General features: G+C 37.8%; 2 protein-coding genes across 2 annotated transcripts in view; both read right to left on the bottom strand.

Moving 5' to 3' along the window:
* Positions 1 to 22,720, bottom strand: part of LOC142349475 (uncharacterized) — a 477,119-nt gene that overhangs the window by 83,937 nt on the left and 370,462 nt on the right. The window lies entirely within an intron of this gene.
* Positions 1 to 22,720, bottom strand: part of LOC142349478 (uncharacterized) — a 254,211-nt gene that overhangs the window by 6,373 nt on the left and 225,118 nt on the right. Inside the window, exon 2 of the mRNA XM_075401064.1 lies at positions 1,246 to 1,486. Coding sequence (XP_075257179.1) covers positions 1,246 to 1,479 — 234 coding nt within the window. The 5' untranslated portion in view covers positions 1,480 to 1,486. The remainder of the gene's footprint in view (positions 1 to 1,245; positions 1,487 to 22,720) is intronic.

Raw genomic sequence — 22,720 nt, 5'->3', positions numbered from 1 at the left:
ACTTTCAAAATACCAGTTGTAAAACACTAAGCTTGGGAGCAGTAAAGTAAGGCAGAAAAAACATCGTTTGGTACATTTTCTTGCGGAGAATAGAAACTTGAAACGGCATGCTTCTTTTCAAAAAATTTAATACATTTCGCAAGTTTCGTCTTAACATGCGTTGTCCAACAGAGATCTTCAGTAACTAGCATTCGCAAATCCATAATCTCTCTAGTTAAAAGAATTTCCGCTTCTCCTAGAAATAAGGGAGACTGGCTGCATTTAAAGTTCATCGCTTTGCACTTTTCTGGATGAAATTCCAGTTGATTTTTGCTCGACCATTCATAAATAACCTTGATGTCACATTGCAGACTGTCGAAGCAATCAACGCATAGCAGCTTTAGGTCGTCGGCATGCCAGTAAACATGGGAGTTTTGCATATAGTCAAGAAGATCGTTCATGTACAAGATAAACAGAAGTGGTCCAAGGACACTTCCTTGTGGGACACCAGATGTTACAACGGAGGGCCTAGAAAAACAAGATCCTATACGGACAATTTGGTGTCGATCTTCAAGATAATCCAAAAAAAAAGATGAAGAAAAGCTTCGTCAAGCCCAAATGCTGCCAGTTTTGTTAGTAACCTATGATGCGGAACGGAATCAAAAGCCTTTCTGGTATCAAAATAGACGGTAGCACAAGGGAAATTTTTGTCAAGATTGTTGCAAAGAACATCAAAATATGAAATAAATTGAGTTGTGCTGCGTCTCTTCATAAAACCGTGCTGAGCGTTTGTGACTAGTGGCCTAACTAGTGGATACAAAAAATTGAACATTTTTTCAGAAACAATAGAAAGCTTTGGAAGCAAGCTGATCGGACGATAGTTTTTAACTTCACTTGTTGAACCATTTTTGTGAAGTGGTTTGATATATGACGTTTTCTATTCTTTAGGCCATTCTTAAATGTCCACTATATGTCCACCATTAAAATATGTCCATTCTTATATGTCCACTAGGCTTGAGAGTCAACGAGAATAGATCCCCATTTGTTGTCACGTGATGAGGCACATGGCGGATCAAACCAGGATAGACCAATGAAGCGTTAAAAAGATCGAAACAAAAACAGGTATATTTTCCAGCAAACGAAATGTCTCTCGAATCTGTGTTCAAATGATTTGCAAAATTTGGCAAAAAAAAAACGGAAAAGATTCCCGAAACTTCATTACAGGAATTGTGTTACTCCTTGTTATGCTTTTAAAATTCAATTTACCTTCGCGTGAAGTGATTTTGCATCCGTTTTGATTATAACAGCTTTCAGAATTTGACTAGCTCTTTCTTTAATTTCTTTGAACATTTGAAGGAACTTCTCGTCTGCCTGAAACATGACAGTCTGGGCTTCTGATGACGAGAATGACAAATCTTTAGTGAGAAGACGGCTGTTATATAGATCTTCCTCCATTTCAGCAAATTTTTCTTCAAGGTACTTCTCTTGAATTGTGGCCATACTTTCTGGAAATAACTCAAGACGATGATGAACCTGGAGTTCAAAGAGGTGGTGTTTGGATTCCAATACAGAGCACGTAGAACCCTTGGCAAATTTGAAAATAAAAAGGTAAATTAAGGGGTCTTTCCCATTAAAGCCCCCCCCCCCCCTCCGCATTGTGGTATAATTATCATGTTTTTTTTTGGGGGGGGGGCTATAGGTTATCTGACCACTAAGCTTGGGGAGGGCTATAATGGGAAAGACCAAAATTAAGAAATGCCCCTCCCCAACACTGGGTGAATATTGGCTGGTCCGGGAATCTCCCAGCACTGCGTCTTCATAAAGCATTTTGTACTGTTTAAATCCTATCAATAAAATGATAATATAAACATCAGCTGAGAAAGTAAAAAAAAGACAGACAGCATTAGAAAACAAACAACTAATGACGAAAGTAGATGAGTCAAACTAACAGCCTCCCTTCTTGACCGACGAATGCGTCCTTGACCCACGAATGCAAAGGAAGGAACTCCTCAGGAGAGCATGCAAAAAATGGTACTTCATATTCATCGAAAGAGAAACAAAAAGTCCAAAACTTCAGGATTCTGCCTCAGGAATAGACTGAACTCCAAAAATATTGCCATACCTAGACGCATTATAATAAGACTGAAAGTAGATTTAGGATTGGATGTATCGCCCAAAACATCCGGTCCGAGATAAGTTCAATGATGTCAGATTAGTTGGCGGATTAGTAGATTAAAGAGTAGTGGCAGATTAGTTAAAGAACCACGTTTTTGGCAGATTGGTAGTTGAAGAACCACGTCAATTAAAATTTAATTATAAACGTTTTCACTACATCTAGCAGCATCAGGTAAAATGCAACTTAAAGTTCGTATATTTACAATTGAAATGATTTCAATTCAATTATAAAAGCGGGATAGACCGCGGGAATCGAGTACTCTATTCACTCCCTGCGAACCGAATTTGAGAAAGACTCCTGTGAAGCTCTGCTACTTATAGATGCAACGAATGCCTTCAACAACCTGAACAGGGCAACAGCGCTTGAAAACATAAGGAGAATCTGCCCTTCTATCTACTGCGCCCTAAACAACTCCTACCAAACCCCCAGCAATCTGTACGTCGACAAGCAGACCCTTCTTTCCCAGGAAGGATGTACACAAGGGGATCCCTTGGCAATGCTAATGTATGGCATTGCGTCAAGGCCGCTGATAGACAGAATGAACATGGAATCAGTTTCGCAAAAATGGTACGCTGACGATGGCACTGCAGCGGGAACAATTGAAAAACTCCTGTTGTTCTTCAAGCAGCTGAACAAAATTGGTGAAGGATTTGGATACTTTGTCAACGCCCCCAAATGCCAGCTAATTCTCAAGCCTCACACCATTGAAAAAGCGAAACATATTTTCAATAACACAAAAGTACAAATCGTTGACGGTGCACGAGTTCTCGGCTCTGTAATAGGGTCTGAAGCAGCCAGCCAGAAGTTTGTTCAAGAGCAATCAGAAACACAACAAAAACTTCTGAAGAACCTAAGCGAGTTTGCCAAATCGTCAACGCAAGCAGCCTATCACTGTTTTTCCCGAGGAGCTCAAAGTAAATTGACATTCTTGCTACGTACAACCCCAAAAGCTGATACCATCCTAGCTGACTCACAGAACATCATACGTAGAAGCCTAATACCGAATATGACCGACCAGGACTCCCCCGATGATGGTATGAGATCCCTGTTAAGTCTACCTGTAAAGAATGGCGGGATGGCAATCAGAGCTCCTGACGATTTAGTCCCCGCGTATGACCAATCGAAACTTCTCAGCAGCCCACTAGATCATTTTGACGTAACAACAGCGACACTACATCAAGAGAGAATCAAAACAGACATACGAAGACAAAAACAAACCCAAAACAAACAGAAGTCAGAAGAAATTCTTGCAAACATACCAAAGATCTCAAATATTCAGTACAACTAGCCAGTGAGAAAGGCGCGTCTACATGGTTGAATGCACTGCCAATAGAACGACATGACCTTTGGTTAACCAAAACCGAGTTCAGAGACGCCCTATGCATTCGATATGGCTGGCAATTCAAAAATATTTCCGAGAAGTGTGCGTGTGGCTCGAAGTTTCTTGTATCCCATGCCCTTCACTGCCCTAAGGGAGGATATCCAATAACCAGGCATAATGAAGTAAGAGATCTCTTCGCCGAGCTTATGCGAAAAACTTGTTACGATATCGAAGTTGAACCTCACATACAGCCTCTCAGCAATGAGAGCCTAAAACCCGCAACCTGCAAGGACGAGGAAGCACGATTAGATATCTCAGCTAAAGGCCTATGGGGTTTTCGCTTTGAGAAATCATACTATGATGTTAAAGTCTTCAACCCGTTTGCTCCAACAAACAGATGTATTGGAATCAAAGAGAGCTACAAGTTCCACGAAACGACGAAGAAAACCAAATACCTGGACAGAATTGTTGAAGTTGAGCATAGCTCTTTTATCCCTCTGATCTTCTCGACCACAGGAGGAAGCGGCCCCTGCTCACCAATAGTTATAAAACGACTTGCATCAAGAATTGCTGAAAAGACGAAAGACACGTATCCTAACGTCATAAATTTCATCAGAGCATCCCTGAGCATCGCCCTACTTAGAAGCACAATCCTTTGAATAAGAGGCCACAGAGGACAACGCTCTTACAAGGAGGAGTCTTCACCCTGTGCATTTAATGCCGAAGTCAACCCATAAATCTGTACATATAAACCTAATTTGAAACCTAACGTGAACTTACATGCATACTGTTTCATACCAAACTTTGACCTCCAGAAACTGACTGGTAATTTATTCATTTCATTAGCAGACGTGGTGCTCATTTTTCATTCCAACAGCACACAGTGCACTTTGAATTTTCGTCTTTACGATCAGTTGCTTTGATTTTGCTCTTTTTGTTTGACCTCGAATGATGTTAGCACCGTTCTGTTATTGTTGACCTTTATTGAATTCAAGTTATTTCTCATTCAATTATAAAACAAAATTATAAAATTAGTTTCCTAGAAAATTCTATTTGCTGAAAAAATTTTGTAAAATTTCGTTTTAATTGAGGTCTTAAGTTTTCGTTAATTATCTTGTCTCTTAACTTTTCTGTGACTTTCTACCATTTCGGTTGGGGTTTAGAAGATTTTAATGTTTGCATTCCCTAATATACAAATTTCGAATAAAGCGTTATGACTACTGTTGACACAAATTTCAGCAATTGCTAAATAAAAATGGTGCTTCTCGAGTCATCACCAGGCTCGAGATGCCATAATATTCGCTTACATGCAGATCTATAGTTGAATCTATTTTTCTATACTATGCCTTCCGCGTGGTTATGTCCGGAAGCTTGCCCGAAATATAGTATCACTATACTGATACGGTTTTTGGTTGGGATGGTTCTAAACCACTTTACTTCTCGGATGTTATCTGAAGAAAAAGCTCAAAGTCAAAGAATTTATTTAAACTGCCAACTGGGAATATTCAGCGAATGTTACAGAGTTAAATCCAAGTAAGTTTTAAAAGGTAAATTCATAAGAGTTGTTACAGAGGCGAATAAGATGAAATTTTATTGCTTAAGAGAGCATGCAAAAATTGAAACTTCATATTCATCGAAAGAGAGACACAAAGTCCAAAACTTCAGGATTCTGCCTCAGGACTAGACTGAACTCAAAAAATATTGCCATACGTAGACGCATTGTAATAAGACTGAAAATAGATTTAGGATTGGATGTATCGCCCAAAACATCCGGTCCGAGATAAGTTCAATGAAGTTAGATTAGTTGGCGGTTTAGTAGATTAAAGAGTAGTGGCAGATCAGTTAAAGAACCACGTTTTTGGCAGATTGGTAGCTGAAAAATCACGTCAATTAAAATTTTATTTATAAACGTTTTCACTACATCTAGCAGCATCAAGTAAAATGCAACTTAAAGTTCGTATATTTACAATTGAAATGATTTCAATTCAATTATAAAACAAAATAATAAAGTTAGTTTCCTAGAAAATTGTTTTTGCTGAAAAAAAAATTTCTAAAACTTCGTTTTAATTGAGGTCTTGAATTTTGATTTAAAAAAGGGTTTTCAATTTAAAATTTCTTATGAACGTTTTCTGACCCTGAGTTCATCGTCAGGTTATAAACAAAACAAAATGCTAAAATGAAAAGCCAGAAAATAAAATGCAAATCACTAAAATTAATCATTCAAGGAAATTTAAAACGAATTTTTTCATATCTACAAGCGTATCTACAAAACATTTACATCTGATTAAAAATACATTTTCGACTTGATGTAGCAGATGCATATTCACATGTTTATTATTAAAAAAACCTACATATATTGCTTTAATATTACTTTGGTTTTGTTCAATTATAAAGTTGAAATTTTCGTTTCTTAATGTGTCTTTCAAGTTGGTTTTTTATCTCCAAACTAAGCTTTCAGTGTCAATTCTCGTGTTCGGTATTCGTCGCGCGTGTTGATGGTTGGTTTCAATGTTCTTATATAGAGCGCCTCTAGTGTCATTAACTTAGATTGGTTGCTGCATTGGTTTAATATCTTCCACTGGAAAACTGTTTATCACCGTTGCACTCAATTGCATGTACTCCCAACGGTGAGTCCGCCTTGGCATGCTCTGCAACCCTTGTGGTAATGTGTCGGCATGTCTGCCCTACATAGATGGATTTGCATCCATTACAAGTGAGTTCATAAACCACGTGGGATTTGAGATCCTTATCAAAGCTAGAATTGAGGCTAGGTTAACAGCTCCTAAGTTTCTGAGTGGTGAAAATCGTCTGTACAGGATGAATTTTGTTCAACTTCTTTAAAAATTCATTAGAGATGTTGCCTCTGTACTGCAATACAAATTGTTGTTTCTCATTATTTTCCTGTTGTTTTACGGCTACACCCGCGTTATATATATGTCCTTTTCTTTTTTCGTTCATTCGCAGCTGGTTAATTGTATCCTTGACGATATTCCCTACCCAATGCCTACGATATTGATTACGTTCCCAAATTTCGTCATTTTTTGTCAATGCTTCATGGAACGCTTCCCAATTGCTGGTGGCTCAGAACAGGCGGTGTATTGTTCCCTGTATTATGTTTTTCTTATGTTGTAGGGGTGAACGGCTACGATAGTTCAGAATTGTTCCAGTATCTGATGGTTTTTGATACCATGTGCAAAAAATGTTCCCCTCCGGTTGTACGTGAATTGATATGTCCAGAAATAGCAAACTGTTTTTATCATCTGTTGTTTCTAATGTAAATTGGAGATTTGGATGGAGATTATTGACGGCATCTAACAGCTCTTTTGTGTCACCTCTAACTGTTCTCACAATATCGTCGACAAATTTTAGGAAAACTTTAGTTTCGGACGAATGGTTAATGTCAGTCTGATCATTTTTACGACAGATTGAGCACATCCAGATCTGGTTTTCCATGCTATCATATTCTGTGCTACTGATTTGCTGACATTTTGCGTGGAACCATCTATTACAAACTTCACACTCAACACCCCCGGAACGTGTTGCCACACGGTGTTCGCAATTGCGATAAGTGCTAGATTATGTGTTGGTTTTACTTTTAGGTGTCTGTAATTTGAGTTGTGGCTCCCACGATTTCATCCAGAGATTTGCCAAAACCACCGCCAAGGACGCACCCACTGCCAACCCGTCTTTCTGCCAGTACCAACTTTCAATGCATTTGAAATGGACGTTGGTGACGGCTAATTCAAGCAGACGTTTCATTGTTGTTCTAGGTATATCTGGTTTATCGTCCCTAGCATAAAGCGATCGCAGGGCAATGTTAATGGCTTCCTTTACGGGAACATTGGCGTTAAACATTTTACATCTAATGATAGGATTTGTTCGTCTTTTTCATGTTTTAATTGCTCTAGAGTCTTTCGTGCGTCATTGGTGTTAGTTTTTATGTTTGCTCCTTCAATCTTTTGGAAAAAGGGTGTTAGAAACTTGTTAAGTTTATGGTAACAACTTCTCGGGATAGAGAGAACCTGGTACATTGTTCTCACGCAGATTTCTTATCGAACTTTCTACCATTTCGGTTGGGGTTTAGAAGATTTCAATGTTTGCATTCCCTAAAAAACAAATTTCGAAAAAAGCGTTATGACTTTTGTTGACACAAATTTCAGCAATTGCTAAATAAAAATGGTGCTTATCGAGTCATCACCACGCTCGAGATGCCATAATTTTCGCTTACATGCAGATCTATAGTTGAATCTATTTTTCTATACTATGCCTTCCGCGTGGTTATGTCCGGAAGCTTGCACGAAATATAGTATCTGTGCACTATACTGATACGGTTTTTGGTTGGGGTGGTTCTAAACCACTTTACTTCTCGGATGTTATCTGAAGAAAATGCTCAAAGTCAAAGAATTTATTTAAACTGCCAACTGGGAATATTCAGCGAATGTTACAGAGTTAAATCCAAGTAAGTTTTAAAAGGTAAATTCATAAGAGTTGTTACAGAGGCGAATAAGATTAAATTTTATTGCTTAAGAGAGCATGCAAAAATTGAAACTTCATATTCATCGAAAGAGAGACAAAGAGTCCAAAACTTCAGGATTCTGCCTCAGGACTAGACTGAACTCAAAAAATATTGCCATAAGTAGATGCATTGTAATAAGACTGAAAGTAGATTTAGGATTGGATGTATCGCCCAAAAACATCCAGTTCGAGATAAGTTCAACGAAGTCAGATTAGTTGGAGGATTAGTAGATTAAAGAGTAGTGGCAGATTTGTTAAAGAACCACGTTTTTGGCAGATTGGTAGTTGAAAAACCACGTCAATTAAAATTTTATTTATAAACGTTTTCACTACATCTAGCAGCATCAAGTAAAATGCAACTTAAAGTTCGTATATTTACAATTGAAATGATTTCAATTCAATTATAAAACAAAATATTAAAGTTAGTTTCCTAGAAAATTATTTTTGCTGAAAAAAAATTTTCTAAAACTTCGTTTTAATTGAGGTCTTAAATTTTGATTTAAAAAAGGATTTTCAATTTAAAATTTCTTATGAACGTTTTCTAACCCTGAGTTCATCGTCAGGTTATAAACAATACAAAATGCTAAAATGAAAGCCAGAAAATAAAATGCAAATCACTAAAATTAATCATTCAAGGAAATTTAAAACGAATTTTTTCATATCTACAAGCGTATCTACAAAACATTTACATCTGAGTAAAAATACATTTTCGACTTGATGTAGCACATGCATATTCACATGTTTTTTATTAAAAAACCTACATATATTGCTTTAATATTACTTTGGTTTTGTTCAATTATAAAGTTGAAATTTTCGTTTCTTAATGTGTCTTTCAAGTTGGTTTTTTATCTCCAAACTAAGCATTCAGTGTCAATTCTCGTGTTCGGTATTCGTCGCGCGTGCTGATGGTTGGTTTCAATGTTTTTATATAGAGCGCCTCTAGTGTCATTAACTTAGATTGGTTGCTGCATTGGTTTAATGTCTTCCACTGGAAAGCTGTATATCACCGTTGCACTCAATTGCATGTACTCCCAACGCAGAGTCCGCCTTGGCATGCTCTGCAACCCTTGTGGTAATGTGTCGGCATTTCTGCCCTACATAGATGGATTTGCATCCATTACAAGTGAGTTCATAAACCACGTGGGATTTGAGATCCTTATCAAAGCTAGACTTGAGGCTAGGTTAACAGCTCCTAAATTTCTGAATGGTGAAAATCGTCTGTACAGGATGAATTTTGTTCAACTTCTTTAAAAATTCATTAGAGATGTTGCCTCTGTACTGCAATACAAATTGTTGTTTCTCACTATTCTCCTGTTGTTTCACGGCTACACCCGCGTTATATATATGTCCTTTTCTTTTTTCGTTCATTCGCAGCTGGTTAGTTGTATCCTTGACGATATTCCCTACCCAATGCCTAGGATATTGATTACGTTCCCAAATTTCGTCATTTTTTGTCAATGCTTCATGGAACGCTTCCCAATTGCTGGTGGCTCAGAACAGGCGGTGTATTGTTCCCTGTATTATGCTTTTCTTATGTTGTAGGGGTGAACGGCTACGATAGTTCAGAATTGTTCCAGTATCTGATGGTTTTTGATACCATGTGCAAAAAATGTTCCCCTCCGGTTGTACGTGAATTGATATGTCCAGAAATAGCAAACTGTTTTTATCATCTGTTGTTTCTAATGTAAATTGGAGATTTGGATGGAGATTATTGACGGCATCTAACAGCTCTTTTGTGTCACCTCTAACTGTTCTCACAATATCGTCGACAAATTTTAGGAAAACTTTAGTTTCGGACGAATGGTTAATGTCAGTCTGATCATTTTTACGACAGATTGAGCACATCCAGATCTGGTTTTCCATGCTATCATATTCTGTGCTACTGATTTGCTGACATTTTGCGTGGAACCATCTATTACAAACTTCACACTCAACACCCCCGGAACGTGTTGCCACACGGTGTTCGCAATTGCGATAAGTGCTAGATTATGTGTTGGTTTTACTTTTAGGTGTCTGTAATTTCAGTTGTGGCTCCCACGATTTCATCCAGAGATTTGCCAAAACCACCGCCAAGGACGCACCCACTGCCAACCCGTCTTTCTGCCAGTACCAAATTTCAATGCATTTGAAATGGACGTTGGTGACGGCTAATTCAAGCAGACGTTTCATTGTTGTTCTAGGTATATCTGGTTTATCGTCCCTAGCATAAATCGATCGACGGGCATTGTTAATGGCTTCCTTTACGGGAACATTGGTGTTAAACTTTTTACATCTAATGATAGGATTTGTTCGTCTTTTTCAAGTTTTAATTGCTCTAGAGTCTTTCGTGCGTCATTGGTGTTAGTTTCTATGTTTGCTCCTTCAATCTTTTGGAAAAAGGGTGTTAGAAACTTGTTAAGTTTATGGTAACAACTTCTCGGGATAGAGAGAACCTGGTACATTGTTCTCACGCAGATTTCTTATCAAACTGTCTATGTCCGCCAAGAATTGCAACTCTTTAAACTTGTCCCTTATTGGATGCTTTGGACCAAAAGCGAGCAAGTCCATGACGAATCCCGGCAAAATGATATCATCTAGAACCGCTACAGTCTTCTCATTAGATGCTCTTAGCGGCTTGTCTTGCCTTTCAGAAAGTTTGGCAAGTTTTCCCTGCAGTCTTTGTTCAGAATTAACTACATGGTTGCGAACTCGGTTGGGCAAAACAAAAAAAGGAGGGCAATAGTTGGTTATCTAAGTTCTTAAGGAGAACTTTTCGACTAGCAGCTCGCTTTTGGTCACATTTACGATGCGTGTCAGCTGCTGTGGAAATTTCCGAACTCAGCAATTTTAGTTGACATTTTTCTGTTAATTCTTACCATTTCACTCTTAACTTTTCTGCGACTTTCTACCATTTCGGTTGGGGTTTAGAAGACTTCAATGTTTGCATTCCTTAAAATACAATTTTTGAATAAAGCGTTATGACTACTGCTGACACATATTTCAGCAATTGCTTCCGTTGTGCGATATAAAAATGTTGCTTCTCAAGTCATCAGCACGCTCGAGATGCCACAAAATTCGCTTACATGCAGACCTACAGGTGAATCTTTTTTTCAATGCTATGGCTTCCGCGTGGTTATGTACGGAAGTTTGCCCGAAATATAGTATCTCTGCACTAAACTGATACGTTTTTTGGTTGGGGTGGTTCTAAACCACTTTACTTTTCGGATGTTATCTGAAGAAAATGCTCAAAGTCAAAGAATTTATTTAAACTGCCAACTGGGAATTTATTTAAACTGCCAACATTTAAATTGCTCTAGAGTCTTTCGTGCGTCACTGATGTTAGTTTCTATGTTTGCTCCTTCAATTTTTCGGAAAAAGGGTGTTAGAAACTTGTTAAGTTTCGGGTAACAACTTCCCGGGATAAAGAGAACAGGTCTCAGAGGGGTTTCATTTTTGTGTCTTTTAGTTAATCCATACAACCTTGCCGGTTGCCCTCCAGTGGACCTTAAAGCTTCGTAAACCTTAACCGGTATCTTCCCTTTTTCCTCATATCCAAAAACTCTTTGTTTAGTTCTTTTTCATTTTTCATTACGATATTATCACAACTCTTTTCAAGTTTTCTGAACTGTTCGCAATCTAAAACATTTTCCAGTTTTTCTGCGTACGTGCTTTTTTTCAAAACACAAAACCCTACTCCCTTATCAAAAGAAACAGCAATCAGGGCGTTGTCACGCAGATACTTTTGCACTTTTGCTAATGCTCTATCTAAAGGTGTTTCTCTGATGTTTTTTGAGTACCATTTTGCTGCCGCCTCAATTTCAAACAGTTTTTCACCTGGTACATTGTTCTCACGCAGTTTTCTTATCAAACTGTCTATGTCCGCCAAGAAATGCAACTCTTTAAGTTTGTCCCTCATTGGATGCTTTGGACCAAAAGCCAGCAAGTCCCTGACGAATCCCGGCAAAATGATATTATCTAGAACCGCTACAGTCTTCTCATTAGATGCTCTTAGCGGCTTGTCTTGCCTTTCAGAAATTTTGGCAAGTCTTCCCTGCAGTCTTCATTCAGAATTAACTACATGGTTGCGAACTCGGTTGGGCAAAACAAAAATTACGGAGGGCAATAGGTGGTTATCTAAATTCTTAAGGAGAACTTTTCGACTAGCAGCTCGCTTTTGGTCACATTTACGATGCGTGTCAGCTGCTGTTGAAATTTCCGACCTTAGCAACTTTAGTTGAAAACTTTCTGTTAATTTTTACCATTTCACTCTTAACTTTCTGTGACTTTCTACCATTTCGGTTGGGGTATAGAAGATTTCAATGTTTGCATTCCCTAAAACACAAATTTCGAATAAAGCGTTATGACTACTGTTGACACATATTTCAGCAATTGCTTCCGTTGTGCTATATAAAAATGGTGCTTCTCGAGTCATCAGCGCGCTCGCGATGCCACAAAATTCGTTTACATGTAGACCTACAGGTGAATCTATTTTTCGATACTATGCCTTCCGCGTGGTTATTGTCCGGAAGATTGCCCGAAATATAGTATCTGTGCACTATACTGATACGGTTTTTGGTTGGGGTGGTTCTAAGCCACTTTACTTCTCGGGTGTTATCTGAAGAAAATGCTCAAAGTCAAAGAATTTATTTAAACTGCCAACTGGGAATATTCAGCGAATGTTACAGAGTTAAATCAAAGTAAGTTTAAGAAGGTAAATTCAAAATAGTTGTTACAGAGGCGAATAAGATGAAATTTTATTGCTTAGGAGAACCTGCAAAAATTGAAACTTCATATTCATCGAAAGAGAGACAAAAAGTCCAAAACTTCAGGATTCTGCCTCAGGACTAGACTGATCTCAAAAAATATTGCCATACCTGGACGCATTATAATAAGACTGAAAGTAGATTTAGGATTGGATGTATCGCCAAAAACATCCGGTCCGAGATAAGTTCAATGAAGTCAGATTAGTTGGCGGACTAGTAGATTAAAGAATAGTGGCAGATTAGTTAAAGAACCACGTTTTTGGCAGATTGGTAGTTGAAGAACCACGTCAATTAAAATTTTCTTTATAAACGTTTTCACAACATCTAGCAGCATCAAGTAAAATGCAACTTAAAGTTCTTATATTTACAATTGAAATGGTTTCAATTCAATTATAAAACAAAATATTAAAGTTAGCTTCCTAGAAAATTATTTTTGCTGAAAAAAAAATTTTCTAAAACTTCGTTTTAACTGAGGTCTTAAATTTTGATTTAAAAAAGGATTTTCAATTTAAAATTTCTTATGAACGTTTTCTAACCCTGAGTTCATCGTCAGGTTATAAACAATACAAAATGCTAAAATGAAAGCCAGAAAATAAATTGCAAATCACTAAAATTAATCATTCAAGGAAATTTAAAACGAATTTTTTCATATCTACAAGCGTATCTACAAAACATTTACATCTGAGTAAAAATACATTTTCGACTTGATGTAGCAGATGCATATTCACATGTTTATTTGTGCTGAAAAAAAAATTTTCTAAAATTTCGTTTTAATTGAGGTCTTAAGTTTTTGTTAATTATCTTGTCTTTCTGTGACTTTCTGTGACTTTCTACCATTTCGGTTGGGGTTTAGAAGATTTCAAGGTTTGCATTCCCTAAAAAACAAATTTCGAAAAAAGCGTTATGACTATTGTTGACACAAATTTCAGCAATTGCTAAATAAAAATGGTGCTTATAGAGTCATCAACACGCTCGAAATGCCATAAAATTCGCTTACATGCAGACCTATAGTTGAATCTATTTATCGATACTATGCCTTCCGCGTGGTTATGTCCGGAAGCTTGCCCGAATTATAGTATCTGTGCACTCTGCTGATACGGTTATTGGTTGGGGTGGTTCTAAAGCACCTTACTTCTTGGGTATAATCTGAAGAAAATGCTCAAAGTCAAAGAAATTATATAAACTGCCAACTGGGAAATTTCAGCGAATGTTACAGAGTTAAATCAAAGTAAGTTTTAAAAAGTAAATTCAAAAGAGTTGTTACAGAGGCGAATAAGAAGAAGTTTTATTGCTTAAGAGATAGACAGCCGAATTTATGAGTCGAGGTTTTAATTTGCGGTGTTGGTTGTGGCCATATCAATGGTTAATTTATCTTGTGTTATTTTTATCTTTTCCTCTAATCGGTTTGGGATTTTCTTATGGTTATTCTTAGCCGCAAGAGTCCCTGTTTGTTAAACTAACAGATGACAAGTATACCTGCATGACGAATCCGTCAAGAACAAACATTCCTTGACGTACCCAGTCAAGGTCAAAATCCGAGATGATTCTGATCATAATTTACGATGCTTTTCGTTTTGTTCTGTTAAAATTCCGTTTACTCTTGATGAAAATCTGTTTCTGTTGCTATTTTAAATTTTGAATTCTTCGAATGGTGTCTGTTGTTTGGTAATTTACAAGCATGTCATACGTTCTAAACCTAGGGGTTACTACACTGCCCCCTCTTTAAAAAAGCGAGTGTTCCACTAATTCAGAAGCTCTTTTATGGGTCCATATTTGAATTCAAGTAGTCATCTTCTTTTTTTATTCCTTATTTTCAATAAATACTCCGAGCTTTCTCGTCCTCAAAAAAATTATTAGCCTGAAAAATAATCTCGAAGAGGTCCCCTCGACCACCCTTGTCGGTCGACACAGCAACGATAATGTTTTGAAGTGTTTGTGATGGTTGTTGCCCCCTGAGGTAGGAACAAAAGCTCACATAGAGTGTGGGGCAAATAAATGGGCTCTATGCATTTATTGTTTCCAGCCTGGATAACATTTCTTGACTTCTATTCCTTTTTTACCCTACTTCTAAGTTTTCAGATATCTTTCTTGGCATTCTGCAGCTCTCGAAATAAACACTCCCGCTCATCATCCAGAGCGACACAGTTCATTGTTTTGCTTTCTGCTTATTTTTTAGCCTCATGCAACTCCCTGTTCGACATTTTGACCTGCCTCTTGCAGGACTCCCGCCGATACCTGTTGTTTACTTTTAACTTTATTATCTCTAGAAGTTGCTCAATCAATTTTGGAATTCTAGTTTTAATTGCCTAAGCTCCTCTTCGAGCTGAGCCCAAGCGATTACCAGCATTTCGCTGTTCTTTATCTTTCTCTGCTGCCCTTCAATTTCTCATGCAGATCACTTGGCTCAATCACACTGGAGCTCTATCTACGATATTGTCTGTGTCACCGTCACACAGTTCAACGGTGGTCCTTTTTCATGTCAAATTTTGCTCCCTAGAACGTTGTTTGAGATGATGAAAATACCTAATTCCCTTATTAGACTTATGGGTTGTAGTGCATGTACAGGATTGGTACCACTGCGTAGCATATGGATTGACAGCCATCTATTCCCAGGAAAACCTCTCTTACTGTTATCGTTTTTACCGACTGCTTTAACCATTGGGCTGTCTTGCTACGTTCAGGGTCATCCTCATTGAAAAACACTTTTTTGTGTGCAGTACTTGACCAATTGACGTTACCTTTATGATTGGGCAAGTCATTGGGCTTATCAAAACGAATTTTCTATGACATGGACAACTTTCGCGCACTTATGTTCATAAAGTACTCCTCGCACTCTTTCCGCTCAATCCCGGAGCGTTTTTGTTGATTTAACAAAACTTGGTATGAGTTTCCATTTATTGATGTACATATAATCATAGCTCTTGGCAGTTTTTCTACGTGACAAATTATTAGCTCTATTTCTTTCAAATTTTCAAAAATACATTAAAAAACACACACAAAGAGTTTAACTAGCGTTGTTTCTCTGAGATCTGTGTCAAATATATCTGTTGATGAAAAATTACGTTCCTTGAACCTCATGGTTTCATTTGTGTAATATAAGTTTCTGCGCTTTGATTCAAGAAGTTGAAAATTGTAACTTTTTCGTTTTTTCTTACCATATTGATCCAGTCCACAGGGTAGACATAGTTCACTCCTGTCTCATCGCCGCCTTTCATGAACGTTTTTGACACTTTCTGGAACAAAATGTGAGTCTCTTTCGCCATCAACCATCCCATTAGGAATTTTTAGGAGCGCTGAATTTAAAGTCAACAAGTCCCGGTAACAACACTTTGTGTCCCTGCAATAAATTTTAGCCGACTAATTTTTAATAGATAAAACGTTGCAATTTTTTGTGTTTTCTTGTGGACGTTTGTGGCATTGTCATACCAACCACTCTTTTTCAGCGCAGTTACAGTATATGCGGCTCTGTACATGTAGTATTTTAATCTACTCTTGCTGTTCTCAGAGTAGATTAGTCCTCCTTGGGATACCTGCTCCTCCTTGATTTGTGAAGTTTCACATTTGGTGCACTCAGACATGGCCTGTTTTTGCGTCTGTAGAATGTTCTCAAAGTCATAACCCATAATCTCTAAGGATTGTAAAAAACATAATATGCTAACCAATTGGAGAAGTTTCCATTTCAGCTGCACGTTTCAATGTGAGTTCCACATCATCTGCCTTTCATTTTATCACATGTTTAAAAAAATACGTCATTGTCAAAATTTTCCTCTGAATCTTTATTTTCAAAAAAAAGGTCTTTCAATTTCCGTGCTTTCTTATTCCCCACACAATTTTTGTTTGATATCAGCATTCGCTAACAATCTACGAATTTTAAATGGTGCTTCTGTCTAGATATTCTTCGCCTTCACTTCTTTTGATTCCTACTTTTGGCTCAGGTATTTTTGCTCTTCTTCTCTTGTTATTTTTGTTTGTTGTTATTGATTCCCTTTTACTCCCACCACTTGGGGTTTCATTGTGATTTTCAGTACCCTTGACTGTCTCATTGTGATTTTCAGTACTAGGTGAAAATTGACTATTATTACCTTTAAGATTGAAGTCTCCTTTTTCTGTATCTTTTGATATCGGATTGACTACTTCAATTTCCACAAAATTCTTGTATTCGATAAGATCAATTGGAGGTATTCTTGGTTCACTACCTGTCTTGTTAGTTTTTTTTGTATCAGTGATAGCACTTCGACTGTCAAAACGTCTGAGTCAATTGTAGTGGATCTTTTGTTCTTGTTTTCACATCTGCAATAACCAAACTAATATCGCTGATTACTTCACCTATGAATTGTTGTCCCCTATGGAAGGTTTTAAGTTATTTGTCTGGTCCGTTTTTATGGTGAGGTTGAACACGATTACTAAATCACATTTAATATTGTGGTCCAAATGCGCTACGGTCAGAGTAGGTGTTTTGTCTTTCATGGTTCACGTTCATACTTGCCCGTACCAAATCATGGCACAATTGTAGTTCCTCATTCAAGCAACTAACATAATCACTCAAAATCGGGTAAGTTTTGGTTTGTATTGTTTGATACATGTACTCAATTGGCAGAGCGCATGATTTTCCAAAAGACGGTAAACAATGGTGTACTTGGTCACAGAGTGAAATGATGATCTGTACACCATCATTACTAGCAAAAGCTAATCGCTGCAGGTGCTTTGATATTCACCCACATATTTTGCAAGACTCTCCTCTTTTATAATGCTAGTACGCTCTATAAATGCGTTTCCTTGGCGATGATAAGCTGTTGTTGATGTCCTGTTAACTCCAGCACTTTATACATGAAAAGATAATCAGAAAAGATAACTCTTGAAAAGATAATCAAAAGTTACTGCCCTTGTCACTGGGAATACTTACGGGACAACCGAATCTTGAGAGCCATATGTTTACAACGGCCTTAGCTATCGTTGAAGCTTCTTGGTTGCTCATGGGAGTTGCTTCAAGTCATTTTGTAAAATGATCCAAAACAGATTGTATTAGTTTCCACTTGACTAGGGTATAGGTCACATAATGTCCAAGGCAATTTTCCAACGCGGGTGACCTGATTTCCAGGTTGTCAGGTTGTGTATGTTACTGGCGTGGCGGGTTATTTAAACCCACTTGTGAACTTCTTTTCTCATTCCGGTCATATAGAATGGTTCTCGAAACCGGTCAAATGTCTTAGCCATACCAAAATCTCCGCAATTGTTATGAAGGAAAAGTAGAATTTCATCTAAAAATCAACTTTCAATAACCTTTTGTGATGGGTTGTTAAATTCGTCAATACGTTTGTTTCTCTCAATTGAATCAATTTCTACATGCAAATTTCTGAAATCAGTTTAAAGTCTCCAAAAGGCCATGCCATGTTTTTCCCTTGAAGGCGATTCCCACTCTTAATCGATTTTTTTAGTATTATAATTTTGGCTGCATTTTTCTGATGTTCAACTAGTTGTTCCACAGATTTCCTTAGTCCGATGGACCAGATATTTTTGTCATTCCTGTTTACTTGGTTCATTTGTGGGCAAAGTTTCACTTCTTCTTCAGCCTGTGGGACTCTCTACAGACAACCTGCAATAGAAATCTTCTTTCCAGATTCGTGTTTGATTTCAAAATCAAACTGTCCAAGTTTTTCTATCCATCTGGCCAGTAATCCGTCATGTTCCTCAAAACTGTATAGCCACGTGAGGGTCCACATTGTAGGTAACAACTCAAATCTTTTGTCCCTGAAGATAGTTTCTGTAGTGTTGAGTGAAATAAACTATCGCTACAAGTTGAACACTTGTTCATCTTGTCCGAAAGATCTGCCTCTGATGCTAGGTCTTCGCATTTTATTAAGCCGCCTATCGCTGAACCCACAACCTTGTTGCTGTCTTCTATCACGTCTGTCGTCACCCCACCATTAACGAGAACTGATTCGTTCCCTCGATTAATTCCGACGGTTTTCACGTTGTCTGTCAGCTACTGAGAATTGCTTTACTCGCTTGATGAGGGCCTCTACTAATTCCGTTTCATTCCCTCGTTTCATTCCGTCTAATAACCGCAACTTTTGGTTTTTGCTCTTACTCTTATATTCTCGTAAGAGCTTCCAAATTCAACTCTCGTTCGAAAACTGTTTCGAGTTTCATTTTTTTGTCACCGATTTGCCTCCTGTGATCTAACCTCACCTGACTATGGTTATTTTGTTCAAGGAATTCTCTCAAAACCAGATGATCTCATCGATCTCGCGACTCCGTTGGATAAGCCTTCAAAGCCAGCTGCTATAAATCCCCAAGAAAATCTGTCAGTTTCTTTTCCTGGCTGCTGTACGCAGCAAGCTAGCCATCCACAAAAACGACCGGTTTTCGCTATGGTGATAGCTTAAGCGAACTCATCATAGTTTTCTCTTCTAGCTTGCGCTAAATTGCGATAGAATTCTACGGCAGTTTTTTGTAGCCTAAGTGCAAAATAGTGTTGCTGTTAATCATCTTGGTGAGCTGGATCTCCATCTCGTCTATTCCGCAGTTGTTACTCCACAAGTAGCTCAAAAAGCGGCACTTAACTCTCCAAGTCGTTTGAACCGGTTAACGACTCCGGAAATAGCATTCTTGAAACCGAGGCCGTTACCACTTTAACGTTCCCTTACTTGTACTGTACCCTTTTTAAGACATTTTTTTTCTTTTAAAAGACTAGTTAAACTATGTTTACGTTCCGTGAACCTCATGGTTTCATTTGTATAATGTAATTTTCTCTGCTTTGATTCAAGAAGTTGAAAATTTTCTACTACTAAATCAGTTTTTCTGTCTAACTTGCTGGCCAAATACCTATTGTTTCTATCGTTGACTATCTTTGCTCTTGTCGAGTTTGAAAATATAACTATCGTAAATATATTCGGTTTTCTATTTTGGTCAAACACTTATTCTGCTGAATCCAATTCAAATTTGTCTCCTTGGTATAACAAGGTTTGCTCTTGTTTCTGAGAATCTTTAAAAAATCAACAAATTTTCTTAGTTGCTTCCCTAGTCTCAATGAACAAGGTTCCTAGGAAGATTTCAGCGATTATTATGATGTTACCTTTTGGTTTTTTTACCCGATTGATCCAGTCCACAGGTTAGAGATAGTTCACTCCTTTCTCATCACCGCCTTTCATGAATGTTTTTGACACTTTCTGGAACAAAATGTGAGTCTCTTTCGCCATCAACCATCCCATTAGGAATTTTTAGGAGCGCTGAATTTAAAGTCAACAAGTCCCGGTAACAACACTTTGTGTCCCTGCAATAAATTTTAGCTGACTAATTTTTAATAGACAAAACGTTGCAATTTTTTGTGTTTTCTTGTGGACGTTTGTGGCATTGTCATACCAACAACTCTTTTTCAGCGCAGTTACAGTATATGCGGCTCTGTACATGTAGTATTTTAATTTACTCTTGCTGTTCTCAGAGTAGATTAGTCCTTCTTGGAATACCTGCTCCTCCTTGATTTGTGAAATTTCACATTTGGTGCACTCAGACATGGCCTGTTTTTGCGTCTGTAGAGTGTTCTCAAAGTCATAACCCATTATCTCTAAGGATTGTAAAAAAACCTTTAACCTTTAAGACTGAATTCTCCTTTTTCTGTGTCTTTTGATATCGGATTGACTACTTCAATTTCCACAAAATTCTTGTATTCGATAGGATCAATTCATGGCAAAATTGTAGTTCCTCATTCAAGCAACTAACATAATCACTCAAAAACGGGTAGGTTTTGGTTTGTATTGTTTGATACATGCACTCAATTGGCAGAGCGCATGATTTTCCAAAAAGAAGGTAAAATGCTGTACTTGGTCACAGAGTGAAATGATGATCTGTATGCCATCATTACTAGCGGAAGCTAATCGCTGCAGGTGCTTTGATATTCACCCACATACTTTCCAAGGCTCTTCTCATTTGTAATGCTATTACGCTCTATAATTGCTTTTCCTTGGCAATGATAAGCTGTTGTTGATGTCCTGTTAACTCCAGCACTTTGCACATGTTCTTGAAAACATAATCAGAAAGTTACTGCCCTTGTTACTGGGAATATTTGCTGGACAACCGAATCTTGAGACCCATATAATTACAACGGCCTTAGTTATCGTTGAATCTTCTTGGTTGCTCATTGGAGTTGCTTCATGCCATTTTGTAAAATGATCTAAAACAGATTGTTTTAGTTTCCACTTGACTAGGTTATAGGTCACATAATGTCCAAGGTAATTTTTCAAAGCGGGTAACCTGATTTCCAATTGTCAGGTTGTGTATGTTACTGGCGTGGCGAGTTATTTTGACCCACTTGTGAACATCTTTTCTCATTCCGGTCATGTATAATCGTTCTCGAAACCAATCAAATGTCTTAGCCATACCAAAATCTCCGCAATTTTTATGAAGGAAAAGTAGAGTTTCATCTAAAAGTCAACTTTCAATAACATTTTGTGATGGGTTGTTAAATTCGTCAATACGTTTGTTTCTCTCAATTGAATCAATTTCTACATGCAAATTTCTGAAATCAGTTTAAAGTCTCCAAAATGCCATGCCACGTTTTTCCCTTGAAGGCGATTCCCACTCTAAATCGATTTTCTCAGTATAATAAGTTTGGCTGCTTTTATCTGATGTTCAACTAGTTGCTCCACAGATTTCCTTAGTCCAATGGACCAGATATTTTTGTCATTCCTGTTTACTTGGTTCATTTGTTGGCAAAGTTTCACTTCTTCTGCAGCCTGTGGACTCTCTACAGACAAAATTAAACTGTCCGAGTTTTGCTATCCATCTGGCCAGTAGTCCACCTGGTTCCTTAAAACTGTATAGCCACGTGAGGGCCCACATTGTAGGTAACAACTCAAATCTTTTGTCCCTGAAGATAGTTTCTGTAGTGTTGAGTGAAATAAACTATCGCTACAAGTTGAACACTTGTTCATCTTGTCCGAAAGATCTGCCTCTGATGCTAGGTCTTCGCATTTTATTAAGCCGCCTATCGCTGAACCCACAACCTTGTTGCTGTCTTCTATCACGTCTGTCGTCACCCCACCATTAACGAGAACTGATTCGTTCCCTCGATTAATTCCGACGGTTTTCACGTTGTCTGTCAGCTACTGAGAATTGCTTTACTCGCTTGATGAGGGCCTCTACTAATTCCGTTTCATTCCCTCGTTTCATTCCGTCTAATAACCGCAACTTTTGGTTTTTGCTCTTACTCTTATATTCTCGTAAGAGCTTCCAAATTCAACTCTCGTTCGAAAACTGTTTCGAGTTTCATTTTTTTGTCACCGATTTGCCTCCTGTGATCTAACCTCACCTGACTATGGTTATTTTGTTCAAGGAATTCTCTCAAAACCAGATGATCTCATCGATCTCGCGACTCCGTTGGATAAGCCTTCAAAGCCAGCTGCTATAAATCCCCAAGAAAATCTGTCAGTTTTTTTCCTGGCTGCTGTACGCAGCAAGCTAGCCATCCACAAAAATGACCGGTTTTCGCTATGGTGATAGCTTAAGCGCACTCATCATAGTTTTCTCTTCTAGCTTGCGCTAAATTGCGATAGAATTCTACGGCAGGTTTTTGTAGCCTAAGTGCAAAATAGTGTTGCTGTTAATCATCTTCGTGAGTTGGATCTCCATCTCGTCTATTCCACATTTGTTACTCCACAAGTAGCTCAAAAAGCGGCACGTAACTCTCCAAGTCGTTTGAACCGGTTAACGACTCCGGAAATAGCATTCTTGAAACCGAGGCCGTTACCACTTTAACGTTCCCTTACTTGTACTGTACCCTTTTTAAGACATTTTTTTTCATTTAAAAGACTAGTAAAACTATTTTTAGAGAATTCATCGTCACTAAAATCTGTCCTTTCCATTTGTTTTGGAAAACCTATAATAATTAATATATTCATTGTTAAAAAATTTTATCAATTAATTATTTTTTATAAAAAAATTTAAATGTACAGTCTTGTTGTTGATGACTGTCCCACCTAGGTTTCTTTC

The sequence above is a fragment of the Convolutriloba macropyga genome, chromosome 11 (genome assembly GCF_964194025.1).
Source record: "Convolutriloba macropyga chromosome 11, txConMacr16.3, whole genome shotgun sequence".
Lineage (NCBI taxonomy): Eukaryota > Metazoa > Xenacoelomorpha > Acoela > Convolutidae > Convolutriloba > Convolutriloba macropyga.
This window is presented reverse-complemented; position numbering and strand designations above follow the sequence as displayed.